At 43.9% G+C, this 24,901-nt stretch overlaps 1 protein-coding gene across 1 annotated transcript in view; it reads left to right on the plus strand.

The window, feature by feature from the left end:
• Nucleotides 1-24,901, plus strand: part of CDH23 (cadherin related 23) — an 819,524-nt gene that overhangs the window by 283,536 nt on the left and 511,087 nt on the right. Inside the window, exons 8-9 of the mRNA XM_054983948.1 lie at nucleotides 16,510-16,704; nucleotides 17,655-17,783. Of these exons, the coding sequence (XP_054839923.1) occupies nucleotides 16,510-16,704; nucleotides 17,655-17,783 (324 nt within the window). The remainder of the gene's footprint in view (nucleotides 1-16,509; nucleotides 16,705-17,654; nucleotides 17,784-24,901) is intronic.

The following is a 24,901-nucleotide window of genomic DNA, read 5'->3' on the forward strand; positions in this document are numbered from 1 at the left end:
GGCTCACTTTCTCTTTTCTCTGTGCAAACACTGAGATGATTTTTTCATCAATCATTTGGCTGTTCGTGGTTGCTTTATGCATATTCAGTCAGCATAGTACAATTCACTTGGCAGACTCACACATGTATTTTTCTCACACAATCCAATGAGAATTTTAGTCCCTCCCCCCCATCATTGCCACGAGATGGCCCTTAGCAGGCTATTGTATAAATAAATAGTGAGCAAATGAAATGGTTAGCCAGTGTTTGAAAGTCCTACTGTGTAAAGTTCAGATAGATGTTATCAAGGTTATTCTTTTGCACACCCTTATGGGAGGCATAGTGCCCTCCCATGTCATTGACATGTCCTTCTAAGTCTATTGAAGTCAAGGATAGCATGGTTAATTATCTGATCTGATCTTGACCATCCATGACCCTGGGGGCGAATTGACTTTACCTAGTGCACAGATACAAAAGCACCTGCAAGTCAAGGAAATGAAATTCTATCATGATAGCTATTGTACAACTACAAAGCTGTTTAGTAGTAGTTTGATTCTGACTGTAGTGAAGAGCACAAGTATGAGGTGATGATCATGAGTGGTCACTCTGTCTGAACACTAGATTTTCAACTAAATAAGCCTACAACCAGCACACCTCCAGAAACATATTGGGCAGCCAGTCTGAGAGTTTCTCTACACAAGACATCTGACATGTGAAGAATACATGTTGGGAGATGCAATGTTAGCCAGGAAGGGTAGTTTAAAAAAACAGAGCTGGCGACAGGGCAAAGGCTTTGCTATACATTGGAGCTGTGTGAAGGGGCTGTGAAATGCCAGAATGGAAACTTTAGCCCATTATAACCTCTCCAGGTTCAAGCCCAGTTCTGGAAGGCAGCTCCAGCCCATCTTCATTCCTCGCTGCCCTCGATCCCGTACAGTTTTAGACTGGAGTGGTGAAATTGACGGAGTCTTTAGAGAAGTGAAGATGAAATTAAGAAACCCTCTGAGGAGCGATCTCCACCAGCTCTGTCTTTTAAAACTATGATTCCCAGCTAACATTGCATCTCCCTACATTTGATGAACACACGCCAAAGCGTCTTGTGTAGAGAGACTCTGAGCCTGTTTCATTATCATCAAAATTTTTGGAAATTTTACCCCTCTTAACTATACCTAATATAAAGAAGACATTATAGTAAATTCAGCTACTTCCCCAGCCAACAAATTATTGACAAAGCAGTAAACGTTATTTCTCTATTGGAGTAATTCTAAACAGAGTTTCACCCTTCAGTTTTTCTGGTAAAAAAAAATGAAATATATGTAATACATTGCTATCAGACCTAAACTTCTTTTACCAATTTGACAATATAAAATGCATCACTTATGAAATTAATTAGCATATAAAATTGTGCTATGGCATATTTTTGGAATTTAAAAGAAAAATATCTTGGGTTTTTCTAAGGATAATTGCAAGTATACCCAATACTTGATAAAGAGTAGTGAACTGCTGCAGTCTATACTACCACAGCACATGGACCTTACTTTTTGCTCTCTGGGGGTCAGAACACATGAGACAAACTTCACGTGAAGAGCACTTGATTGGTCCCGCAATCTCTGCTGGGAATAGTAGTCTAACACCGCCCCCCCTCCCCATACTCCGAGTGAAGTGGAATTTCTTGCAAAGAACAGCCACTCAACTGAAGAGATTGTCTTTGAAAGAGATTCTTTCAAAGGGAGACTGATTCTCTTTCAAAAATCCAATCAGCTGGTTTTGCTTCAGCTCAGAGATGGAGGTGGAGTGGGGAGAATCCGAGCTGCAATCCCCTGCCTAGAGGGATGAATTTCTCTCTTGCTCGCAAAACACCTCTGTTTTTTTTCTGTCTCTTGTTATGTTGTTCCCCCACCCCCACCCCCATCCCAAGTTCTCAGATGATTTTTGAAGGACAGAAAGAGTGTGCATGTGTATGAAACTCCTCTGTCCCTCCCCAGCTGAGAATCACATTGAGTGGATGTTTTTTTTAAACTACAATTCCCAGGGATCATTGCAGGATCTAACACTTGCCCATGAGTATCGTGTGTTTTGACCTTGAGATACAAAACACAGAAGTTGAAGGGAGAATTTTATAGTGAACAGAAGGAAATGCATTGTCTGAACAGAAGCATTCTCCTACAGCCACAATAGCTAGAATTATCAGCATATTTGAATATGAAGTTAAATTTTATAACTTTGATAAAACCAAACTATTTAATATTGTAGCATAATCTAACACAATATAGCATGTTAATTCTTGCCCAAATTATTGAAATTTAAACAAAGAAGTATTTGAAAATGTTGTATAGGTCTACTGTTGTGACGGACTCAGCTTCAGATGCTGAGATTTCCGGTCAGTGAGCTATGATTGACATGTTTCCTTCCCCACCCCATGTGGCTAGCCTGAAATGGAAGTTGGGGATGGAATGTTGGGAAAGCTGTCAGTTGGAGTTGGAGAGTAAACAAGAGAGTGAAAGAGAGTTGGAGTCTGGCTTTTGACCAGAAAGGGTCAGCCAGAGAATCCTCTGTGAGAGGAAATAATGTTTGTGAAGCACTCTTAGTCCTTGGACTAAAGTGGGAAAAACCAGCACTAACTCCTGCTTAGACTTGAGAGATCTGGGAATTATAGTAGACCAAGGAAGTGGATAGAAAGGAGTCTCCCCTTCAGTGCCAGGAACAGGGTTATAGCTCATAACTATAACGCCTGCCCAGTATTTAGGAAGGGTTTGTCTCAGTGGAGCACCCTTAAGTCTGGAGAGGAGGGAAAGTCATGCTGTGTCTGTGCTTTAAAAGAGAAACATTTGTGAAGCAGTGCCAACCTCTGAATGAAGCCAGCAATTTAGTGTTATTCCAAGTGTTTTGTGCCTCACACCAGTGAAGTTCCTGTACAAAAACCTTTCTGTTTCTTCAGTTCAAACACCTGCCTACCTGCCTTTTGATTTTAACCTTCTGTAAATAAACCTTCAGTTATGTTTTGAACCTCCCCAAGCCTTGTGTGCCAGTTTCCGCTAAAGGGAAGCGCAAACTCTTGATCTGTCCCCTACTAAGACTTGGCTGGGTAACCATTTTTAATAATCCTTAAGGGTGGGACAAGAAGGAGAGTTGAAGCTTAACATCAACCATGCTACCAGAGCCTTCCAAGCCCAGTATACAGCTTCATAGGTTTAAAGAGGAGAACTTTTACCTCAGGGTAGGGAAAGGTCAGCCTAAGCCTGAGTTGGACGTGGGTTTGTGGCAACTGTATACATAGAAATTATCAATATAGCTAATTCTCAACATAGCCCTACCTGTGGATACTTAAATCCAGAGACTGGGGCCATGAAAAGCCGTGACAAATCTTTCTACAAACCATTCTACAAACTAAGACCCACATTTGCAGAAAAATCAGAAATCATTAAAAAAAACTGCTGCATGGGGGATTTTAAAGTAATCCAGAGGGTGATTTTAATAGAATAGAAGCAGAGCCTGTAGCTTTAAGAAATAAATGTCCTCTATGGCTGTTGCTGGGCAACCACAACAATACTGCTAATGTTCAAGCCTTGGATTCTTTTCAAGGCTATTTTGGCCTTTGAGGAATGACTCACTGGGTCTTAACCTGCCAGCAGCTACAAGGCAACTTGGAACCATGCAACTTCCATGATACATCCAGGTCCAGCTGCTCACTATAGTTCAACAGCAGTCACTGCAAAAAAGCCATTGTTGTATAGTGGTTGGACTATCAGATTAGGATCTGGGAGACCCAGGTTCAAATCCCTATTCTATCATGGAAGCTCTCTGGGTGACCTTAAGCCAATTACACAGCTAGCCTGCCTCACAGGGTTGTTGTGAAGATAAAATGAAGGAGAATTACAACAACAACAACAACATTTGATTTATATACCGCCCTTCAAGACAACTTAATGCCCACTCAGAGCGGTTTACAAAGTGTTATTATTACCCCACAACAATCACCCTGTGAGATGGGTGGGGCTGAGAGAGCTCCAGAGAACTGTGACTAGCCCAAGGTCACCCAGCTGGCTTCGTGGAGGAGTGGGGAATCAAACCCGGCTCTCCAGATTAGAGTCCGGTGCTCTTAACCACTACACCAAACTGGCTTTGGGTCCCCATTAGGGGAAAGGTGTGGTGTAAATGAAGTAAATAAATATGATTGAAGATGTGGGGGCAGGAAAAAATAGTTTGGTTAGTGAGTGGAGAGAAGAGAAGGAAGCATGGAAAGCTGAGAAGATACTGGGGCTGGCCATGGGAGAGAAAATGGAAATAGGGTGGGCAGAACAGATACATGGGGAAGTGAAGATCCCACTACAAGTCCTTGCAAATATCCTCTAGTGCAACCAGACCTGGGCCTGTCAGCCAGCACTCCACAACTGGGCCAGAGTTTTCTTAGCTGCCAGAGGGAGGGAAGGAGGAATGGCTGAAGGGGGAAGCAGATAAAGGTAGGTTGGCTAGTGAGTGGGAAGGAGAGAAGGAAGCAAGAAAACAGAAGAGGCTATGGAGGCTTTCAGAGAAGGGAAAGAGGAAAGAATGGAGATGGGGAAATGACCCCCCCATCAAGTCAGTGCAAATCCCTTACATCATTATTTAATGTTGTAGACTGTCTTACAGAGAAATGTTCATACTACACATTTTGAGTAAATCCTTACATTTCATTACAAAATTTAAAAAACCAATATTTTTTCAGGGTTCTTTCCATTTTTTTTATGCCATACATTCTGAGTGAGAAAAAAAACTTGTTTTAAGAAGCATTTCATTAATTCTAAAGGATAGAATCATAGGAGGTTTTTTTTTCAGTGTTCCCCAAAATATCACATTTTTTCCATTGAAAAAATTGAAAAAAGGTCTGAGGAACAGATGGAAGAAATGGTCCCCCATTCCCCCTCCCCCATTTTTTCTGGGTCTTCACATATCTAATGATAGTGTCCAAATATCCAATCTTACCTCCCCCCTACACCATTTAGACTTTCCACCTTGCTCTAAACTTGCCAGACACAAAGGTGCATTTCAGTCACTTTCTCCCTCCTCAGTTAATGGTGTAACTACCCAATACACCCAATATGTTACAGGTCACAGGTGTGCAACTAGACTTGCAATGAGAGGTACACAGGGGGAACTACTTTAGAAAGCACTTGTTCACTTGGTGCTGCAAGGACATGCTGCAAGGGGAGAGAATGAGCTTCCAGTTTCCCTCCTTCCCCACTATCACTGGTGGAAAGCAGGGTAGGCTTTGTACTCCTTTTGTCTAGCTCCACATGTCCTTGGGATGCACGCATGACCCAACACATGTTAGGCATAATGTATAATTTGGCACTAAGATACAGGCCACAGGGCCTCCTCTACCATACTCAGCATAAACAGCCACTGAAGCTTTGGCAGTAGGGTTGCCAAGTCCCTTTACCCTCCCGATTGGGGGGGGGGATGCTTACCTTCTTGGTGCTTGTGGACTCTGCACCAGGAAGTGACATCATCACGCATGGCTGGAGAGTGCTTCACTGTGGGCCAGTTTGGGCACCAGATGGGCTCAATTCAGCCCGTTTGGGATCCATATCAACCTGCAGCGAAGCATGGGAGCTCTCGGGGGCAGTGCGATGATATCAGTGATGTTGCCATGGTGGCCCTGGAAGTGCACCCGGGAGTCCCGTTGTTCTTCTTTCCCCCTGCCGGCTAGGTAAGTAGTGGTGGTGGGTGAAAGGTGGGAGTGGGAGACTCTCCCGCCCCCACCAGGGGAATGGGATCCTTATTTGATAGAGTTAGAAACACAGAAACATAGAACTAGAAGAGACCCCAAATGTCACCTAGTCCAACTCTCTGCACAATGTAGGAGATTCACAGCTACTTTCTCTCACCCCCAGTCCCCCAGTGACCACTGCTGTATGGCCAGAGAAAGGCAAAAAACTTCCAGGATCCGTGACGAGAGCCAAGCACCAGCACCATGCCCTCTCTCTTATCTGCATTCATTCATATTGAGTCATAGAATTATCAGTGCTGTCAGGTAGCCATATAATTTATTAAAAACCTCCAAAGAAGAAGAGCCCACCACCTCCTCAGGCTGTCCCACTGAAGAACCATTCTAACCATCAGGAAGTTCTTCCTAATATTTAGCCAAAAACTTTTTCTTTAATTTTACCCTGTTGTTTCTGGTTCAACCCTCAGGGGCAACAGAAAACATCTCCACTCCATCCTCTATGTGACAACCATTCAAATGCTTGAAGAGGGTTATCATATCTCTCAGTTGCCTCCTCTCCAGGCTAAACAGACTTCACAATGAACTCACAGTAATCCAAATGAGGTCTAACCAGAACAGAGTGAAGTGGAAACTATACTTCTATTGATACAGCCTAAAATTGCATTCTCCTTTTTAGCTACCCTATCAGACTGCTAACTCATGTTCAGTGTATGATCTACTAAGAATCGTAGATCCTTTTCACATGTACTACTGGCAAGACAAGTCTCCACCATCCTATAATTATGCCTTTGATTTTTCCTGCCTAAATACAGAACTTTATGTTTATCTTTGTTGAAGTTTATTTTCATAGAATAGATCTTCCAAGTGCATATGGATCAGTGGGCAGAGTCATTGTTTCTGGCCCTTCAGCACATGGTTAGTTAAAAATAGATCTATTGTTGTTGATAATAGGCATAATTTTTGCTCTTTTTAAAAGTTTGAACTTTCAGGATATGGTGCAATATGCATTTTCCAGGAAGTACATGAAATGTTTCATGCATATATGATATAATTATGAACATGGGAAAAGGAAGATGCGGGGGAAGGGCATGGAATTAGAATCAATGGACTCTTTAGGGGAAAAGAACTTCAGTAACAAGATATATCACAGAATCACAGAGTTGGAAGGGGCCATAGAGACCTTCTAGTCCAACCCCCGTCCAATGCAGGATGAGCCTAAATCATCCCTGACAAATATTCAACCAACCTCTTCATGAAAACTGTCAGTGAAGGAGAGCTCACCACCTCCCTAGGCAGCTGATTCCACCTTTGAACTACCCTGACCGTGAAAAAGTTTTTCCTAATATCCAGCGGGTACCTTTCTGCATGTAATTTAAGTCCGTTGTTTTGGGTCTTATCCTCTGCTGCCAACTGGAATAGCTCCTTGCCCTCCTCAAAATGACAGCCTTTCAAATATTTAAAGAGAGCAATCATGTCCCCCTTAATCAACTCTTCTCTAAACTAAACATTCCCAAGGCCCTCAGCCTTTCCTCGTAGGGCTTTGTCTCCAGAGTGACCCCTGACCGTCCTCGTCACTCTCTTCTACACCCTCTCGATTTTGTCTACATCTTTTTTGAAGTGAGGCCTCCGGAACTGCACACAGTACTCTAGGTGCAGCCTGACCAGGGTAGCATAGAGAGGGACTATAACCTGTATATATATAGTCATATATAGAGACTATATATGATCAATAATTTTAATATTTCATGTATTTTCAAAAAGTATATTTTCAGATTTTTAATGTCACTTTCTACCTACAGCAGAACATTCTGACTGCTTTTAAATTGCCTAACAAAGGTTTAACTTTAAAAAAATCAAATTGTACTATGATTAATTTAATAAAATAGGCAGCTGGGGAATTCATTTTTTAAAAAATCCCCCATGCCCTTAAATGTATTACTAATCAATGCTTTATCCTGTTACAGAAGAGTCAACTTTCATGATATAAGCTATCTCTCCTTCACACAGATGGGCATTTGGCATTAGGCCAGTTGGATGAAACTGTCGGAATGAGTCACGTTCTAGGTGTTTTGCAACTTGTGGCCCGTGAAATGATTTTGATATGGTGGAGAGCTCTTAAAGGCACAGTGCAAATCTATTCCTCTCATAGGTTTATTTTTTGAGCAGGGTCTTTTATTGTCCCTGCTTGTCTAATGTTTTTAAACACTAACAGGGCTTCAGTGCAGTGGATATCTTGTTGTGCTCTTGACATCCAATTTATTTTGTGAAGGTTGAATGCTGGATTTAACCCTCAGTTAGAACAAGCTCCTTGTTCCAGATTATTAAGACAGTATTCAAATGTTCAAGGGCTTCATATTTATGTACTGTATTTACTCAAAAGGAAGATGACCCTGAATGTAAAACACCCCCTTTCCTAAAAACGTTCTACACAAAAATTTCTATAGTAAATTTTAACTTGTATGTAAATTTAAGATAACCTCCTCTTTTGTTTGCTGGCATACCCGGAAAAAAACTTATGTTAGATATAGTGGCTATACCCATTTTGACCAACTATTTTGTGTTTTATTTTCCTAGGAAGAATATAGGTCTTCAGCCTAAACTTAACACCTGAACCAGAAAATTGTAGTGCTGCAGGAAAAGAATGGTTCCTAATACTTTCTACAGCATCTAGAAGTGGTGACGTGTCATGTGCCACAATCTTTTGGCAGAATATTTAGATTTCATTCTTGAGCACATGTATGTGCATAAATTCCATTATGATGTCTTGGAGAGTATGCTCAACCCAGTTCTTTGGCATTCTTCCATCTCCAACAATCCCAGCCTACATTAAACTCTTAACAGTTCCTCACTGCAGAGCATTTATACTCACACATCTGAATGCTGCTCCTTCAGCAGTTTTATATGGGAGATACTGTAATATACCCTATTCGGACAGACTTTGCCAATGCATATAATACTGGAATGCCCTCATTATAATTCTCATCATGAACTGTGGATTACTCCCATTTTAACTAAACTACCCCCTATTGTACCAAAAGACAATATAGTCCCTTATTTGCTGGTGAATAGAGACCCAAGGATCACGCTGGCTTTGGCCAAGTATCTCTCCTCTATATTTTCCTTAAAGAGATACACTTTATCCACTGCTCGAGATCATTGGATCAAAGGAGCTTAAAAGAAAAGGAAGGAAAAAAATCCAATATGAATAAGAACAAACAGAATCAGATATTGAAGCAAGAAGAAAACAATTTCAGAAACGTATTAATCCAAAGTCCACTGATCTTGTTCTTAAAAAGAGTAGCTGAAGGGGTGAGCTTGTGCCTGGACACTACTACAGAACAGAGTGCAGTACCTCTCTTAACCGATTACTCTTCCATATAAATATAAAACTTAATGACAGGGAGAAGGACCTCACTTTCTAATTGTGACATAACTAAACTTTAGTATACGCCCTGTTAATCCTCTAGTTAATCACCACTGTACTGTTTGGACTTATTGGTGCAACAAAAGCTTTGACACAGAAAGTGATGTGAATGTCTAATTTTCTCTTACCATTTAGTTGCCTTGAGGCCAAACTGAGATTGCTTCCACATCAGGAATATTCTCTATTGTGCTCTCATTGCTGCTGCTAATGCACAGTTGCAGAGGCATTTGCAGCAGCAGCGGACAAGGCACTTTCACACATGCTGAATAATGCACTTTCAATCCTCTTTCAATGCACTTTGCTTCTGGATTTTACTTTGTAGAACAGGAAATGATTGCTACAGTGCATTGCAAGTGGACTGAAAGTGCTTTATTCAGTGTGTGTGAAAGTGCCTGGAGGCTCTATACAGGGGGAATTCTCTAATTCTTCTCATACCAGTCTTTTCTTCCCTCACAACTGGAGTACTTTTTGAAAGAATTTTTGAAAAGTAATGCAATTATAATGATATATTTTCCACCAACATTTTTTAAAAACCTGTCAAAAAGCCTGCGAGTGACAGAGTAGTGGAATGGGGCCAGATGTGGGCTGGGAGATGCAGAAATCCTCACCTTTTTCTTCTGCAGATCCCAAACAAGCTTTGAGTACAGTCTTTCAGGCACACAGTCTAAGCAGCAGACCTATACATAAAGTGCTAAGTGCATATAGTGTACTTGATGGAAATACCTATGAACCATACTTACACATATTTCAAAAAACCATTTTATACAGTAATGAAGTTCATAGGAGCAAAAGTATAGGTCCGATGGAGTAGAGTGGAGAAACCATCTAACAGGCTGACTGGTGCATTCGGAAGATCCTGTTTCCGTGCTTTGTCAAAGATGGTTAGACTGACATCAATTGTATCATTCCGAAAATCTTATTTAAGGAACCATATACAGCATTAAGATACATATATAAATGTATTAACAACAATGTGAGTAACACAATCCATTTACATTATATTCAAGCATTCAATCACCCTGACGTCAGGAAAAGCTCCTAGGAAGGCTGCGTGTCGCCCCAACCTCAGATGTTAATTTATACTAATCTCTAGCAGCTGGTGGATAACTTGACTATCTTAAAGTAACAATGACTGGAATAAGACTCCACTAGAGGAAGCACGTGTAGTTAATGTTTAGATTCAAACCCTTAGGGGCCAAGGTGTTGAGCTTGTATATCCAAAAAGCCTCCTTCCTATGTAAGTCCATATCAGTTGCTTCTGGTTATTTCTCTTTTGATATATACAAGATGGTATATTTCAGGTCCAATTGCCTATGCCCAGCCTCTAAAAAAGTGGTTGACCAGGGGAGCCTCGATCACTTTATTCTTAACACGTGACAGATGTTCTAATATTCTGAGTTTAACAGCCCGATTTGTTTTACCTACGTACAAGAGCAGGCATTGGCACTTAATCAGGTAAATGACATTTGGCGTGTTGCAATTAGTAAAGGCATGCAAAGTCTTTAAATAGAAGGCTGCTACATCCTGTTCATCCATGACAAGCGGGCAAGTTCTACAGTTGCCACAAGCATGGTGGCCATCTGGTAACTAAGAGTTCCTGTTTTAACACTGCTAAATTCGGACTTAATAAGCCACTCCTTGATATTTTTAGTCCGTCGGTATGCAATTATAGGGGGATCACTAGGAAAGTAAATAGGGAAGGGACACTGTGAGCTCTGCTTTCCTCATCAGACTGCAAATTTAGTTGTAAACTATTATCCCTCCATCAAGATCTGAATAGGGTAGAGGGAAATAAACAAATATGATTACTGCTATCATTTCTAGTTTGGCCCTCAGAAACTACATTCTTGAATTTAGCATCTGGTCAGTGTGAATGAGCCTGATTCTGCTGGCTGTAAGTAGATGATACTTGAAAGTTTGCCACAAAGGACTGAGTCCTAAGTGTTGCAGAGTATCAGTTAGAAAACAAGTGCTATCTAGCTTATAAGGTGCTTAATTATCCCTTTAGTTATACACAACATTTAAAGTGTATTTGTACATTTAATTTTCAGCAAGGACCAGGGCTTTTTTTCAGCTGGAACACATGGAACTGCTCATGAGCTGCATGTGGCTCTTTGAGCCATATTTTGTGGCTCCCAGAGCCAGCCAGCCCTCCCTCAACATGCCAGGCACTCCTCTGTGGGTGCCGCACTCAGCCAGCCCCAAGCTCGCAGTGCTACCACCTCAGCACATGGGGGAAGGGGGAAGGGGAAAGGAAGCTGCGAGGAAGGCAGGAAGGAAGCACGGAGATGGAGGCAGCCCTGGACTTCGGGCTCGCAGCGGCATTTGTGTTGCTGCTTTCAAATCCCACTGTCAGGGACTGCTAATTTAGATCTCAGTAACCACTGCTTGAGTCCATGGAGACATGAGTTAAAGCTGTATTGAGAATCTAATAGTACAGCACCACAGACATTTCTTGTCAGGAATAAATTTTCCCTCCCCTGCTAGGCATATTAAACGCTTCAAGCACAACACACTCTTCTCTAACCCTCCTTTTTTAGCTAGGTTCCCATCTATGCAGAAAAGGAAAGAGAAAAAAAAGTAGAATTTTTATGACTAGTTCAGTTCTTCTAAAGCCATCTGGCCACGTCTCCCTGGCAACGCTGATAACCTCATTCAACGCTGATAATCACATTCCTTCTTAGCGTCTCACTGCTTCTCAAGCCACTTCTCCAGCACTCCCAAAGTAGATCAGAAGATCAGGTCTTCAGCCTGACAGTGAACTCTGGCCATGACACACACGATTGGTGTGCGCGGAACGTCTGTGCATGTGCCGCCCCTCACTTCAAGCACACTAAAATTCAGCAGGCTTATTGCTGGGGTGCATTAGTTCAGATGGAAGCCCAATTCACCTGTAAGTGCATGCGTGCAGGACTGCTGGGGTGGAGGGGCATGTGCTTAAGAGGGGCATGTGCTTAAGATTGTGTGATTCCGCTTTTTGATCTTTCAAGCCTGAAATATTATGAGGGGCAGTTTTCAGGACCTGTGCCAACATCCTAAATACAATTCAGTGTACACTAGAAACCTGCACATAGGCACAGTGTATTTAATAATGTTTCTTTCTTTCTTTCTTTCTTTCTTTCTTTCTTTCTTTTCTTTCTTTCTTTCTTTCTTTCTTTCTTTCTTTCTTTCTTTCTTTCTTTCTTTCTTTCTTTCTTTGTCTTTGTCTTTCCCCTCCCCCTCCCCCCTTTCTTTTCTTTTCAGGACCTGTGCCAACATCCTAAATACTATTTAGTGTAGAATAGAAACTGGCACACAGGCACAGTGTTTTAAATAATGTGTATTTCCTTCCTTCCTTCCTTCCTTCCTTCCTTCCTTCCTTCCTTCCTTCCTTCCTTCCTTCCTTCCTTCCTTCCTTCCTTCCTTCCTTCCTTCCTTCCTTGTCTTTCCCTCCTTCCCCCCTTCTCTCTTTATTTTCTTTTCAGGACCTGTACCAATATTCTAAATACAATTTAGTGTAGGCTAGAAACTAGCACACAGGCATAGTGTTTTTAATAATGTGTATTTCTTTCCTTCTTTTCCTTCTTTCCTTCTTTAAAGATTAAATTGAATTTACCCTGTTTAAGTGCAAACATTATCAGTCTGAGGGAATTTACAATGGCAAATGCTGTGCAAAAATGTAATTGCCAGTGTGAATGCTTTTTGAGTTACTTGGAGGTCAGACAAGATAAGAAGCAGTGAGATTTGTTGTCAAATCTCACAGCATTTTTTAAGAGCGGCAGCGGGGGTGTTTGTGCATATGTGTGTGAGAGGGGGGGGAGAGAAATAGGGCTGCCCTATGTGGTGACAGCTGTCGGTGTGATATCGGTTCCAAAAAACCCCTAGAAGTGACTACTACTCTCTAGGAATCTCTGAACACGCTATGATTCCTAGAAAGGACTGATGTAACTTCTGAGGTTTCCCTAGAAATGATGTCACACAATAGCCCTGGCAGCCATTTTTTATTTTATTTTATGGAAGATGGGAGTGGGATATACCTGCCCCCACTGAGCAACTGGCAACCCTATTCAGAAAGGGAGATTAATGCATCCCTCTGCATCATTTTCCATGTGCTCCAAGGAGCTATTGCTTCTCAGGGGAAACCATACAGATACCCTTAACTGTGTTTTTCAGCATAGGATAAATAGGGAATTTGGACTGCTGTGATCTTTAAAAAGGTATCTACTATCCTGATTCAAGCAGAAACTCTACATAGTCTTAATTGGAGTTAAAATGCTTGCTGTTATAATGATTAATTGTTCTTAAGCCTGGCAGGGGAAATCTGCACTCCAGAACAGTGGGTTGAAGGAGAACGTGATCCCATAGCCTGGTTTAATTGCTTTAAAATGTCCTGTTGCTCAGTAAGGCAGTTTGCTTGACTTTTATTTCATGTATCTCCCAAATTCTTGTTTCTTATTTTAATCAATGCCCCCCTTTTAATTTCTGGGGGATGTGCATATGAATATCAGAATATCTCCACATATCTGCTTGCACCTCAAACATAGTATTCCCTTGTGGCATTCTACTCGGTGCACAAGTCAAAAAGTGAAAAAACCTCCAGAATTTAATACAATTATAGATGGCTATCCAATAGGGGTGCCAGGGTGCAAAGAAAAATCTAATCAATCAGTTAACCTTTATCCTCAGCAACAGTCCAGACATCATATTAGTCTTGGCTCTAAAATAACTCTCACAGCTGCTGGTGTGACAAAGCAAAGACAAAGCCTTATGACATCAATGACCCTAGTTCCTTAGTCCGAACTGCCTAGGGGCTAGAGAACTAATTCTTTTTCAAAACCTGTTATTAAGCCTTTGTATAAAACACAATAACATTGAAATCCTGCTCTTCATTTTTGCTGCCAAGCTGATAAGCTTGGGTAACTTTGTAGATTTGCATGTTGAAAAGAGTGGCTACAGGGAGACACTTAAAAAGATGTATATTAAACAATGATCGCTTTATCCTTTGTGAATGTTATTATTCTTACCATGGACACCGCACCTTGTCTGAGTAGTAATGCTGCATTTATATGCTTCCCTCCCCAATATTAATAGTTAATTTGTGATGGTATGAGTCTTAACTCTGCAATATAGTATAGCATGAAAGAAGTAATTAAGAGATTGTGCACAGTTACTACACTTTGCTGAAAAATAACTGGTTTAAGAATGAGGCCAGTGAGGGCTGTCAAATATTTAGGGTAGTACTTGTAATCAGACAGAAAGTTTGAGATTTGAAAATGTCTTCATGTTGAAAAGAATGAAACACAAAATGAGCTTTAGAGGTTTATCCAACTCGCCCAGTCCATGATGAATCTGTCTTCTTATCCCCTTGTTCTGGGCTGAAAGCGACCAAATCTGATTGGCTATGTAATGTTGAAAGAAAGGAGAAAATGTCATTGAAGAAACAACAGAAGGGTGTGAATGGCAATGCTTTAAATGACAATAGTTTTTTAAAAAAATATTTCATTTGGGAGGCCTCTATATATTTGGGGTGATGAAAACCTGATGTGTTCTTCGGGTGTTTTCACACTAAGCATTTCGTCTGGATTTATCAGGATTTGTTTATTGATTTTTATAGATAATCCAGATTTATGTTATTGTTAACTCTTTGCATTGTTAAATCTTTGCATTCCAATATTTTCCCTTTGTCATCTCTTTATTTTTCCAGCATGGTTTTATGATGATTTTAAATGTAAAATGCAATTGTGGTAGCAGTTTTTCCAGTCTGAACAATATAAGTGCTGTGGAGCTTGTTTGTTGCATATGCCTTTAAATATTCCTCCTTTCCTTCTGCTTCCAGTTTAATTACTTCTTGTTCTCTCTTGCTGTCCACTGTGGCATTCATGAATCAGTTTAGGGTTGGGCTTTGGCAAGGAATGGGACATCAATTTCTCTTCCCTTCTTCAACCAACCAGATTGTGAGTGAAAGCTAACCTATGTAGGTAGATGAAAGTAGGACATGCCACTAGAGTGACAGACCATCCTTTCATCTCTAAGATGTTTGATCTTTTACTTTATAAACCTCCTCAAGCAAACTTTATGGAGAGCCACCATAGAAATAATGTGATGTCAATTGATATCATTCCTATATCAACTACATTGAGGTCTCAATGAACATAACCCCTTATATCACTTACGTTGTTGTGGGGAACAGTTAAATGGCCATATTAGCTTTTGGGATTATGGATCCCACTGCAGTTTCTCCTGCATCATGTTGTATGATTGGCATGATAATATAATAGGCAAGAGAATCCCACATACTGTCTTTTCAGCCCTTGTCAGTTTGCTTCTGAACATCTACTGCTTCCTCCACTTACTAATTTGGCATGATCGGCTTAGATGTTCCTCTCCTTTTTGTGTGTTTTTTAAAAAAACATATGTACCCTTCTTCTCCTCTAAAGAGGCCAGAAGTGATAGTTCCCAGAAGATGACCCATTCATGCAGCTTAAAGGGCCACCACGCCCATTCATCTTTGATAGAAGAATTGTGTTAAATCTTGGCCTCCTTAGTAGCTTATATTCCTTTTTGTCTTCCTTTTTTCTGTTTATTCTAGCAGGAAATTATTAACTCTAGGACTGTAGTCATTTGAAAAGGCTTCTGTGTATGGACAAAGATTCACTCATTAACTTTACAGTTTGTGGTTTGTAAGCATAAAAATCCCAGGAAACTAAGAGTGAATCAATCTTGAAGTAACTGCAAGTTGGCATCTCTCAAACTTTTAATAGATAGTAATATTTTATTTGATTATAGTGATCATTCTAGTCCATAGGTATAATTTGAAATATGTACTAATTCTTTATTTATACACAAATAATTGTATTCTGTCTTAATGAGTAAACAATAGAAGATGCCAAAGTGTGCTTTAATTGATGCATTGCATTCGTTTTTTCAATTTCATGTGGTATGCTTTTGATGTGTGTAATCCCAGGTTGCATTTGAAAATAAAACTGTGACTTTTAATCATAGATGAATGTTTTTTGGTGAAATTTCAGCCATGCTGTCATTGAGAGCCATGCTTTCATTTTGTAAACCCAAGCAGGAGAAATAGGCTGGTGTTGAAATTCTAATTGTTTTGTACAAGTAACTAACTGGGAAATTATTACTGAATAAACAAGCTTCTTTTAGCATGTTGTCAGGTTTTCAGAAAACATAGACGGACATTAACACCACAATATAAATACCTTATAAAGATCATAACTACTTCACTACATCCATGAAACTACTATAAGCCATATAAGCATCCCACAAACAAGATTGTTTGCTTCAGCTCTTTTTGAAATGTTTCCTATTCAGTAAGATAATTCATTTTTAAAATGGAAAAATGTGCTTTGTTATATAACAATTCTTTGCTTATTATGTAAACTTTAAATTGTTTTTATTTCTAGAATACACCAGTGGGAACTCCAATTTTCATAGTGAATGCCACAGATCCAGATCAAGGAGCAGGCGGCAGTGTGCTTTATTCTTTTCAGCCTCCATCCAACTTCTTTGTCATCGACAGTGGCCGGGGCATTGTGTCAGTCATCCGAGCATTGGATTATGAAGTCACTCAGGCCTACCAGCTTCAGGTTAATGCAACAGTGAGTATGATGTTTCTTTTGTCCTTTTTAAACTTGAAAATCTTACATTTCTGAGAGAAAAACGTAGAGCTTCTGTTATCACTACATTTACCTGTTAATTTTTACTTTAGGTTTCCTATGTATTACATCATGTTTTAGAATATTTAGAGTACTGTAACCAAATAGAACATTTGGTTATTAAGCTTGAGGATGGAACTACCTATTTAAACTATTGTGGACAAGGGGGCCATAGTAGCAGCAGAAGTAGCTGCTGCAGCAGAAACAAACTAAAACTATAAAAGCAGGAGGAAACTTGCCTGCAAAGCTTCAAAGAAAGAGCTTGGAAGTTAATTCCTTTATAGTACCTAAAATCATGTTTTTTAAAAAATTAAAAAGCCATCTTTTTATTTGCAAAGTCCAGGTTAACAGAAGTGCTGCAGTCTGTTGCTAGCCATTTATTTCTAAGACATGTTTTACATTTTTAAAAATATTTTTAGTATGTGTTCAATGAAAATAGGACTGTTACTGAAAAAGCTAACATAATGTGGTGACCTTTTAAAAACTTAAGTTCTCATGTGTCATTTTCCATTCTTTCCTGGTTGCAAACAGGAAAATACAGATTCTCCATTAGCAGCAACTAAAACAGGAAGACATTTTTAGCAGAGGATTCAGTGGTGTTCACCATGCAGAAGTTACTGATCCAGTCTTTAGAATTTTAATTTGCAAAGATCTCATGTATCTGGGTAAGGAAACAGCTCTGAAACTTTGGAGCTTTCCAGTCATAACAGACAATACTGGGTGGTTTCTTATTTAGATTCAGATCTTTTAGATTCAGATCTTTGCATAGGGAGGCAGTAGAGATGTTCCAACACACGTGATCAGCCTATAAAGAGAGTAGGGTTTTTGTTAATAGTTGTAGTTTTCATTTTGTATTTAGTTCTCTTTCAATATTTTCCTCTCCTTCTTTTAAGGACCAAGATAAAACCAAACCTCTTTCTACTCTGGCTAATCTTGCAATCACCATCACAGATATTCAAGATATGGACCCAGTTTTCATCAACCTGCCCTACAGTACAAATATCTATGAGAATTCTCCTCCGGTAAGAGCCTTTGACAGGTATTTTTGAAATATTGCAGAAATTCCCATATAAACCTTATCAACCCCCTTAGCTTACATGCACGTAAGCTTTGTGACTGTAAAATGAGGAAGTGGATAGTAGGGCAAGGAGTGCTAATTTTGGAGAAGGGAATTTTTCTTTTCTAAAAACAATCCCTGAATTCTGTATTTAAACAAATAGCTTTCTTTCATGAGGTATCTTCATACTAGGGTTCAATACCAGGAACATGTTAAAGAGGGTACCCTTACAAAAGAGATACCGCTTTACAGTTCCTTTTAGCCAGTGCTTTTTTTCTTTTCTTTAAAAAAAAGCAGTATCAGTACTCATGATGTTCTCTCCTCTCTTCCCAAGTCTTGAATGCCCAAGAGGTGCTGGTACTCCATGAAAAGGTGCCAGTAGTCCATAAACAGGTGCTGTCACTCTGCACTGGCATGTATCCCCTTCAAAAAAACCCCTGCTTCTAGCACATTTTATGCACATGATCATTAATTCTATACAAGGTCATACAGGGCTTCATTACAGAATCTACCTTATAAGAAACCCCCCTTTCAGGAGAACAGAACATATCCTAAAGAAGTAATCAGATCACAGGTAAATTTGAGCAATTAAACAAATTACAACAGTTGGTTTCAGCAGGGCCCTGGAACATGTGCTCATCTTTGTGGCTTCTGTGCAGTGACACATGGGACTAGAGGTGGGCACAAATCGTAATACAACTCAAAATTCAGCACGAACCGGGCCAGTTCGTAGTTCATGAAAACGTGGTTCGTGGGGCCGCATTTTCCACGAACTCCATGACTTTTTGGCCTGATTCGTTAGATAAAATAAAAGAGTTTGGAGATTTGGCTGGCTTCTACATTAACAAAAAGAAATAAAAAATAATAAAAAATATGACCAAGAAGAAGCAGCAGGAACTGAATGATTTAACAAATTGCAAAGTGGTACATAGAACTAAGTATTCGGGGATAGAGGTGACAGCTAAGAATATAGATTTATTCAAGAATAATTATGAAAAGCTCTGGACTCAAATTGAAAGAGACATGATAAAATGGAATAAATTAAATTTGTCGTGGTTAGGTCGAATTGCCACAATCAAAATGAATGTGCTGCCCAGAACGATGTTTTTAATGCAAACAATACGAATAGTGAAAGATAAAAAGCAATTTGAAAAATGGCAGAGAAAAATTTTGGAATTTGTCTGGGAAGGAAAGAAGCCAAGAGTGAAAATGAAAGTTCATCTTCGTTCTTCTGTGCCTCCACACATGGGGACTGCGCAGGCGCAGGCCAGCCGCCGGAGAATTTTCTAGAGCTTCCATGGCTCCGAAGGGGCCGTTTGTCGCGCGCCTCAGCGACCGTTTTCCCGCCCAAACGGTCACGTGATCCTCCAGCGACCAACGGCCCCTTCCCTCAGTTCTCTTCTTGCCGCCGCTTGGAGAGAACGTGAGCTTTGTTGCTCTGTGCTTTTTTGTGCTTCGTGCTTTATTCTGACTGATTGCTTGGCTTTTGACTTCGGACTTCGTGACCTCGACTATTCTTCGGATCTCGTTTTGGACATTGTTGTGGACTCGGTAATTTGACTCGGACTGTTTTTGACCTTCCTTTCGCGTGCCCCTGAAGATGGCCTCAAAGGCTCTCTTCAAGCATTGCCTCCAATGCCACACGAAAATGGCCAAAACCGATGGCCATGAACTGTGCCTGTTCTGTTTGGGAGAGACCCATAATGTGACGGCCTGTAAAATTTGCCAGGGCTTCACCAGCAAGGCCCGGCAGGAGCGCAAGGCCCGATTGAATTCCTCCCTGTGGCAGAAGGTCATGTCCGGAGGCGCTCCGTTGCCCTCCTCCAAGGCCGGCCCAAGCCCCTCTGCCGAACGGCATTCCAGAGCTGGCTCAGTGGCCTCCGCGAGGTCGGGGTCGAAACCGCGTCCCCCGAGTACCTCGGCGTCGAGAGCGGCCTCTCCAGCGCAGGGACCGGTGCGGCCGCCCCGTAGCGCGTCATCTACCAGGTCGGATCCGAGACCAGCTTCGGAACCGAGGATCCTGGTACCGAGTCCCCGGTCGGATCCGACGGTCGGATCGGTTCCGATGAAGCCTAAGAGGTCGAAGCCGAGGTCCCCTTCGAAGGCGAGGAGCGCGTCGGTTCCGAGGTCTTCTTCGGAACCAGCGAAGAAGAAGAAGAAGACCAAGCATCATCGGTCGCCGCGTCCCGCTCCTCAGGAGGAGGTCATCGTGCTTCCTCACACGCCTTCCCCTCACCTGGGCTCCCCGGAGCCAGAGGACATCTCCGTGCAGGTGCCGGATCCGATGGCCTTCGAGACGGTGCCCGCGGAATTCTCGTCGGGGCCGGAGCCGAGCCCACACCGTCGGAGCCGACCATCGCTTGCCCTTCGGTCGCCGAGGCTGGAACCGAGCCCATCTCCTCGTCGGAGCCGTCCGTCGCCTGTCCGTCCGTCTCCACCTCTGGTCGGTCGTGAGCGGCATGGTTCCGGGGACAGTGTCCGATCAGTCCGGTCCACTGCGTCCCGGCATCGGCAGGCTTCCTACCTCCCCTCGCCATACCGTTGCCAATGGGAGGGGGCACCTGCGGGCTTCTCCGTGTCGGAACCGAGGCCTTCGACGTCGAGGTCGGCGTGGGCTCCCCCTCCGCTCCAGGTTCCGGAATCCCAGCTCGGTTCCGATGAGGAGGATGGGGAGAGCTTTGGCGGCTACCAGTCGGAGTCCTGGTCCGAACCATCGCCAGCTGAGGAGCTAGTGCCATCTGCGGACTCGCCATTCGAGGACCTCCGCATCTACGCCGATCAGATGGCAAGGATGGCCAAGGCTCTCGAGATGGACATCTCTTCGGCACTTCCCCAGACCAAGGACAAGCTCCTCAAACGTATCTATGGAGATAATCCAGCGTACGTAGGCTTCCCCATGCTCGAGGGTATTGAGGAGATTGTGGAGAAGGTGTGGCAGGTGCCCTGTGATCAACCTCCAACGTCCAAGCGCATCGAGCAGCTTTACAAGATCAAGCAGGGCACCTGGCCGGCGTTGGTGAAACACCCTCCACCTTCCTCCTTGGTCACAGAGGAGTTCAACCCCCGACGATCGGGTCACTCCTCGGTGCCTGCCGATAAAGAGGGCAAGAAGCTTGATGCCATGGGCAGGCGCCAGTACATCGTCGCTTCGCTGGGTCTGAGGATTGCCAACTACCAGACCATCATGGCAGGGTACCAGCTGTACCTCTGGGAGAAGTTGGCATCCTATACCCGGGACCTCCCTCCTGAGCAGAAGGCTGTGGTGTCCCTGCTACAGACGGAGGCTGTGAGGCTGTCTAAGCAGCAGATGAACGCTGGGAGCCACGCTGCTGACACTGCTGCTAGAGGGATGGCGTCGGCGGTGGTCCTCAGGCGCCACTCCTGGTTGCGGTCTACGGCCCTGTCCCAGGAGGTGCGTTCCAGGGTGGAGAGCATGCCCTTTGAAGGGGACTCGCTGTTCTCCAAATCGACCGACGAGACCCTGAAAAAGAAAAAAGAGGACAGGCAGACGGCGCGGTCCTTGGGTCTGGCTCCAGCGGACAAGCCCTCCTCCAGGTCACGGTACGCTCCCCGGTCCAGCCCTTACCACTACCAGGGCAGATACCAACAGCAGCGGCCGGGCTATCATCAGTATCCTGCCTACCAGCAGCGGCCCTACCCTCCCGCACAACAGCAGAGGAGGCGTCGGCCCTTCAAGCCTCGTCAGGCACAGCAACCGGCCCTGCAGAAAGACCAGCAGGGCGCCGGGAGGCAGTACTGACAGGTCGCGCCAGCCGTACCCCCGAACTTTTCGGACAGACTTAGTCCACTCCTCTCTGAGTGGGAGTCAATAACATCTGACTCATGGGTCTTAACTATTGTTGAACTGGGGTACGGGCTGGAGTTTGTTGAGCTGCCTAGATGCAGTTCACCCCTGACAGCTGTCAATAACACTATGGCCGAGCTGGATGCGGAGATCGTGTCGCTCTTGGCCAAGGGTGCTGTGGAAGAATTGCCCTATGACGACTCTGTAAAGGGTTTCTTCTCTAGGTTCTTCCTGGTCCCTAAGAAGGATGGGGGCTTACGTCCCATCTTAGATCTGAGGGGCCTTAATGCCTTCCTCAAGGTGACCAAATTCAAAATGGTAACGTTGGCGGCTGTGATCGCCTTGCTGAAACAGGGGGATTGGTTTGCGGTTCTTGACTTAAAAGACGCATACTTTCACGTGGGCATACGGAAGGAGCACAGGAAATACCTGAGCTTTGTTTACCGGCAAAGGGTTTTCCGGTATAAGGTGCTCCCCTTTGGCCTGTCCACTGCCCCACGAGTGTTCACTAAATGTGTGGCCCCTGTGGTTTCCTTCCTACGGGAAGAAGGTTGTACTATCTTTCCGTACCTCGATGACTGGCTCATCGTGGCTGACTCAGAGTCTAGGCTGGTGCAGGACATTGGCTTGGTACTTAGCACGTGCCAACGCCTGGGGCTCCTGGTGAACTTGGAGAAATCCAAACTGGTGCCCAACTGCAAGGTGTCCTACATTGGTGCACTTTTGGACTCTGTGGAGGGTAAGGCCCTGCTCCCCTTGGAGAGGGCTCGGTCCCTAAGGGGTCTAGTGTCCATGTTTAAAAGGAACCGGTTCCAGTCTGTGCGCGCTATCCAGTGCTTACTAGGGCATATGGCAGCAGCCACCTCTGTGGTGCCTTTCGCTAGGCTGCGTATGCGCCCTCTCCAGAACTGGTTTGTGCGGAGGTACGATGCTCTACTGCACCCTCCGTCCCTCAAATTCTCTATCCCGAGGGTCATCCTCTCCTCCTTGGACTGGTGGCTGTCTGCTGACAACTTGTTTAGAGGGACCCCTTTTGGGTATCAACACCATGACATCACGGTTACCACTGATGCCTCTCTGATGGGATGGGGTGCTTACTGTGGTGATGTGGCTGTGCAAGATGTCTGGTCTGACAGGGAAAAGACCCTCCATATCAATGTGCTTGAACTAAGGGCCATTCGTTTTGCACTTGTGTCTCTTACAGCACTGCTGAGAAATCGTCAGGTGTTGGTGCAGACGGACAACACGACTGCCATGTACTACGTGAATCAGCAGGGGGGCACAGTGTCCATGGCCCTGTGCCGGGAAGCCACACTCACTTGGCAGTGGGCTATCAAGAACGGCGTGTCGCTCCGTGCTATACACGTGGCTGGGTCAGACAATGCCCGGGCAGATGCCCTCAGCAGGGTCCCTTTACTGGAACACGAGTGGGAACTGAACGTAGAGTGCGTTGGGCCGATCTTCCAGATGTGGGGTCATCCAGTGATAGATGTGTTCGCCACTGCGGCGACCACCAAGGCCCACACGTTCTGTTCCAGGGCAGGGAGCGACCCCCTCTCTATTGGGGATGCCTTCCAGTTTACGTGGACGCAGGGCTTGCACTACATGTTTCCTCCGTTCCCCTTGATTCCCAGGGTCCTGTGCAAGATAGAGGAGGACGGGACGGACTGCATCCTAGTGGCCCCCTTCTGGCCACGGCAGGTTTGGTTCCCGAAGCTCCTGCGGATGTCCAAACGGACGTAGGTGAGTCTGCCTCCTCGGCAAGACCTTCTCCTAAACGGGAGCCTAGTCCACCACGATCCCAAGCAGCTGCACCTAACGGCTTGGCGGATCGTTCCTCCCCGATAGGCTTTACTGACGAGGTACAAGGGGTCCTCCTGAATGCTCGTCGGCCATCCACTAGGCGCGCTTATGCGGCCAAGTGGCGCAGGTTTGAGCTCTGGGCACTTGCCAGAGGGGTGGTGCCTGACAGCAGTCCCTTGGGGGTTGTATTCGAGTATTTGTGCCACTTGCGTGGTATGGGCTTGAAGGTTTCCTCCCTCAAGGTCCACCTGGCAGCGATATCAGCTGCTCACACCCGAATTGAGGGTGCTACGGTGTTTTCTCACCCACAATCCCGCCAGTTCCTTAAGGGCATGTACAATCTTTACCCACCTGTGTCTGCGCCAGTGCCTCAGTGGTCACTGTCCTTGGTGCTCTCACATCTCATGTTGCCTCCATTTGAACCTATGGCTGCATGCCCCTTGGATATGCTATCCTACAAGGTAGCATTCTTGGTGGCCGTCACGTCGGCCAGAAGGGTCAGTGAACTGTCTGCACTGCGGTCTGACCCTCCCTTTCTTGTGTTTCATCCCAACAAGGTGGTCCTGCGTCCCTGCCTTGAGTTCCTGCCCAAGGTGGTGTCCGCCTTCCACCTCTCGCAGGATATCTCACTGCCTGCATTCTTTCCTCAACCCTCCTCTAAGGGGGAAAAGGCCCTCCATACCCTAGACTTGAAGAGGGCCCTAGCCTATTACCTGGATAGGACGAAGGGATTCCGCTCCAGTCCTCACCTGTTTGTATGTTTTGGGGCCAAGGACAAGGGTAACAGGGCTTCCTCACAGACCCTGTCTAGGTGGATTGTGACGGCCATTAGCAAGGCCTATTCCCTGGCAGGGGTGGCTTGCCCGCTTCATGTCAGAGCCCACTCCACGCGGTCCCAAGCATCCTCTTCGGCACTCCTCAGGGGGGTGCCCCTGGTTAACATTTGTAAAGCAGCCACATGGTCCTCTGCAGACACCTTTGTCAGGCATTACGCCGTTGATGTCAATGCGGAGCAGGATGTATCTGTGGCCAAGGCTGTCTTACACTCCCTCTTTTCCTGAGGGAGTTTTGGTATGACTTTCTTGACGTACCTGTTGGGTACCCTTGAGTGAAAGTGTGTATATATGTACCTAGGGGTGTGTATATATGTAAATATTGAGTATTTATGTGTCCTTACACAGTATTTTTTTACATAGATGTATATATGCATATCTATTTATTGTTGATCTTGTTTGCTTAATAAAATTGTGTTGGACTTCACCCCCGCCTTCCTTATTGTATGAAGCTTGGTACACTCCCATGTGTGGAGGCACAGAAGAACGAAGATGAAAACAGGGTTAACATACCTGTAACTTATGTTCATCGAGTTCTTCTGTGCTGACACACAACCCTCCCTCCTACCCCGCTGTGAACTCCAATGCACAATACTGTGTTGGCTGTAACGGAAATTGGTGTTTTTAAGGTGTTATGGCTGA

Source organism: Eublepharis macularius, chromosome 6 (assembly GCF_028583425.1).
Source record: "Eublepharis macularius isolate TG4126 chromosome 6, MPM_Emac_v1.0, whole genome shotgun sequence".
NCBI classification, from domain to species: Eukaryota; Metazoa; Chordata; class Lepidosauria; order Squamata; family Eublepharidae; genus Eublepharis; species Eublepharis macularius.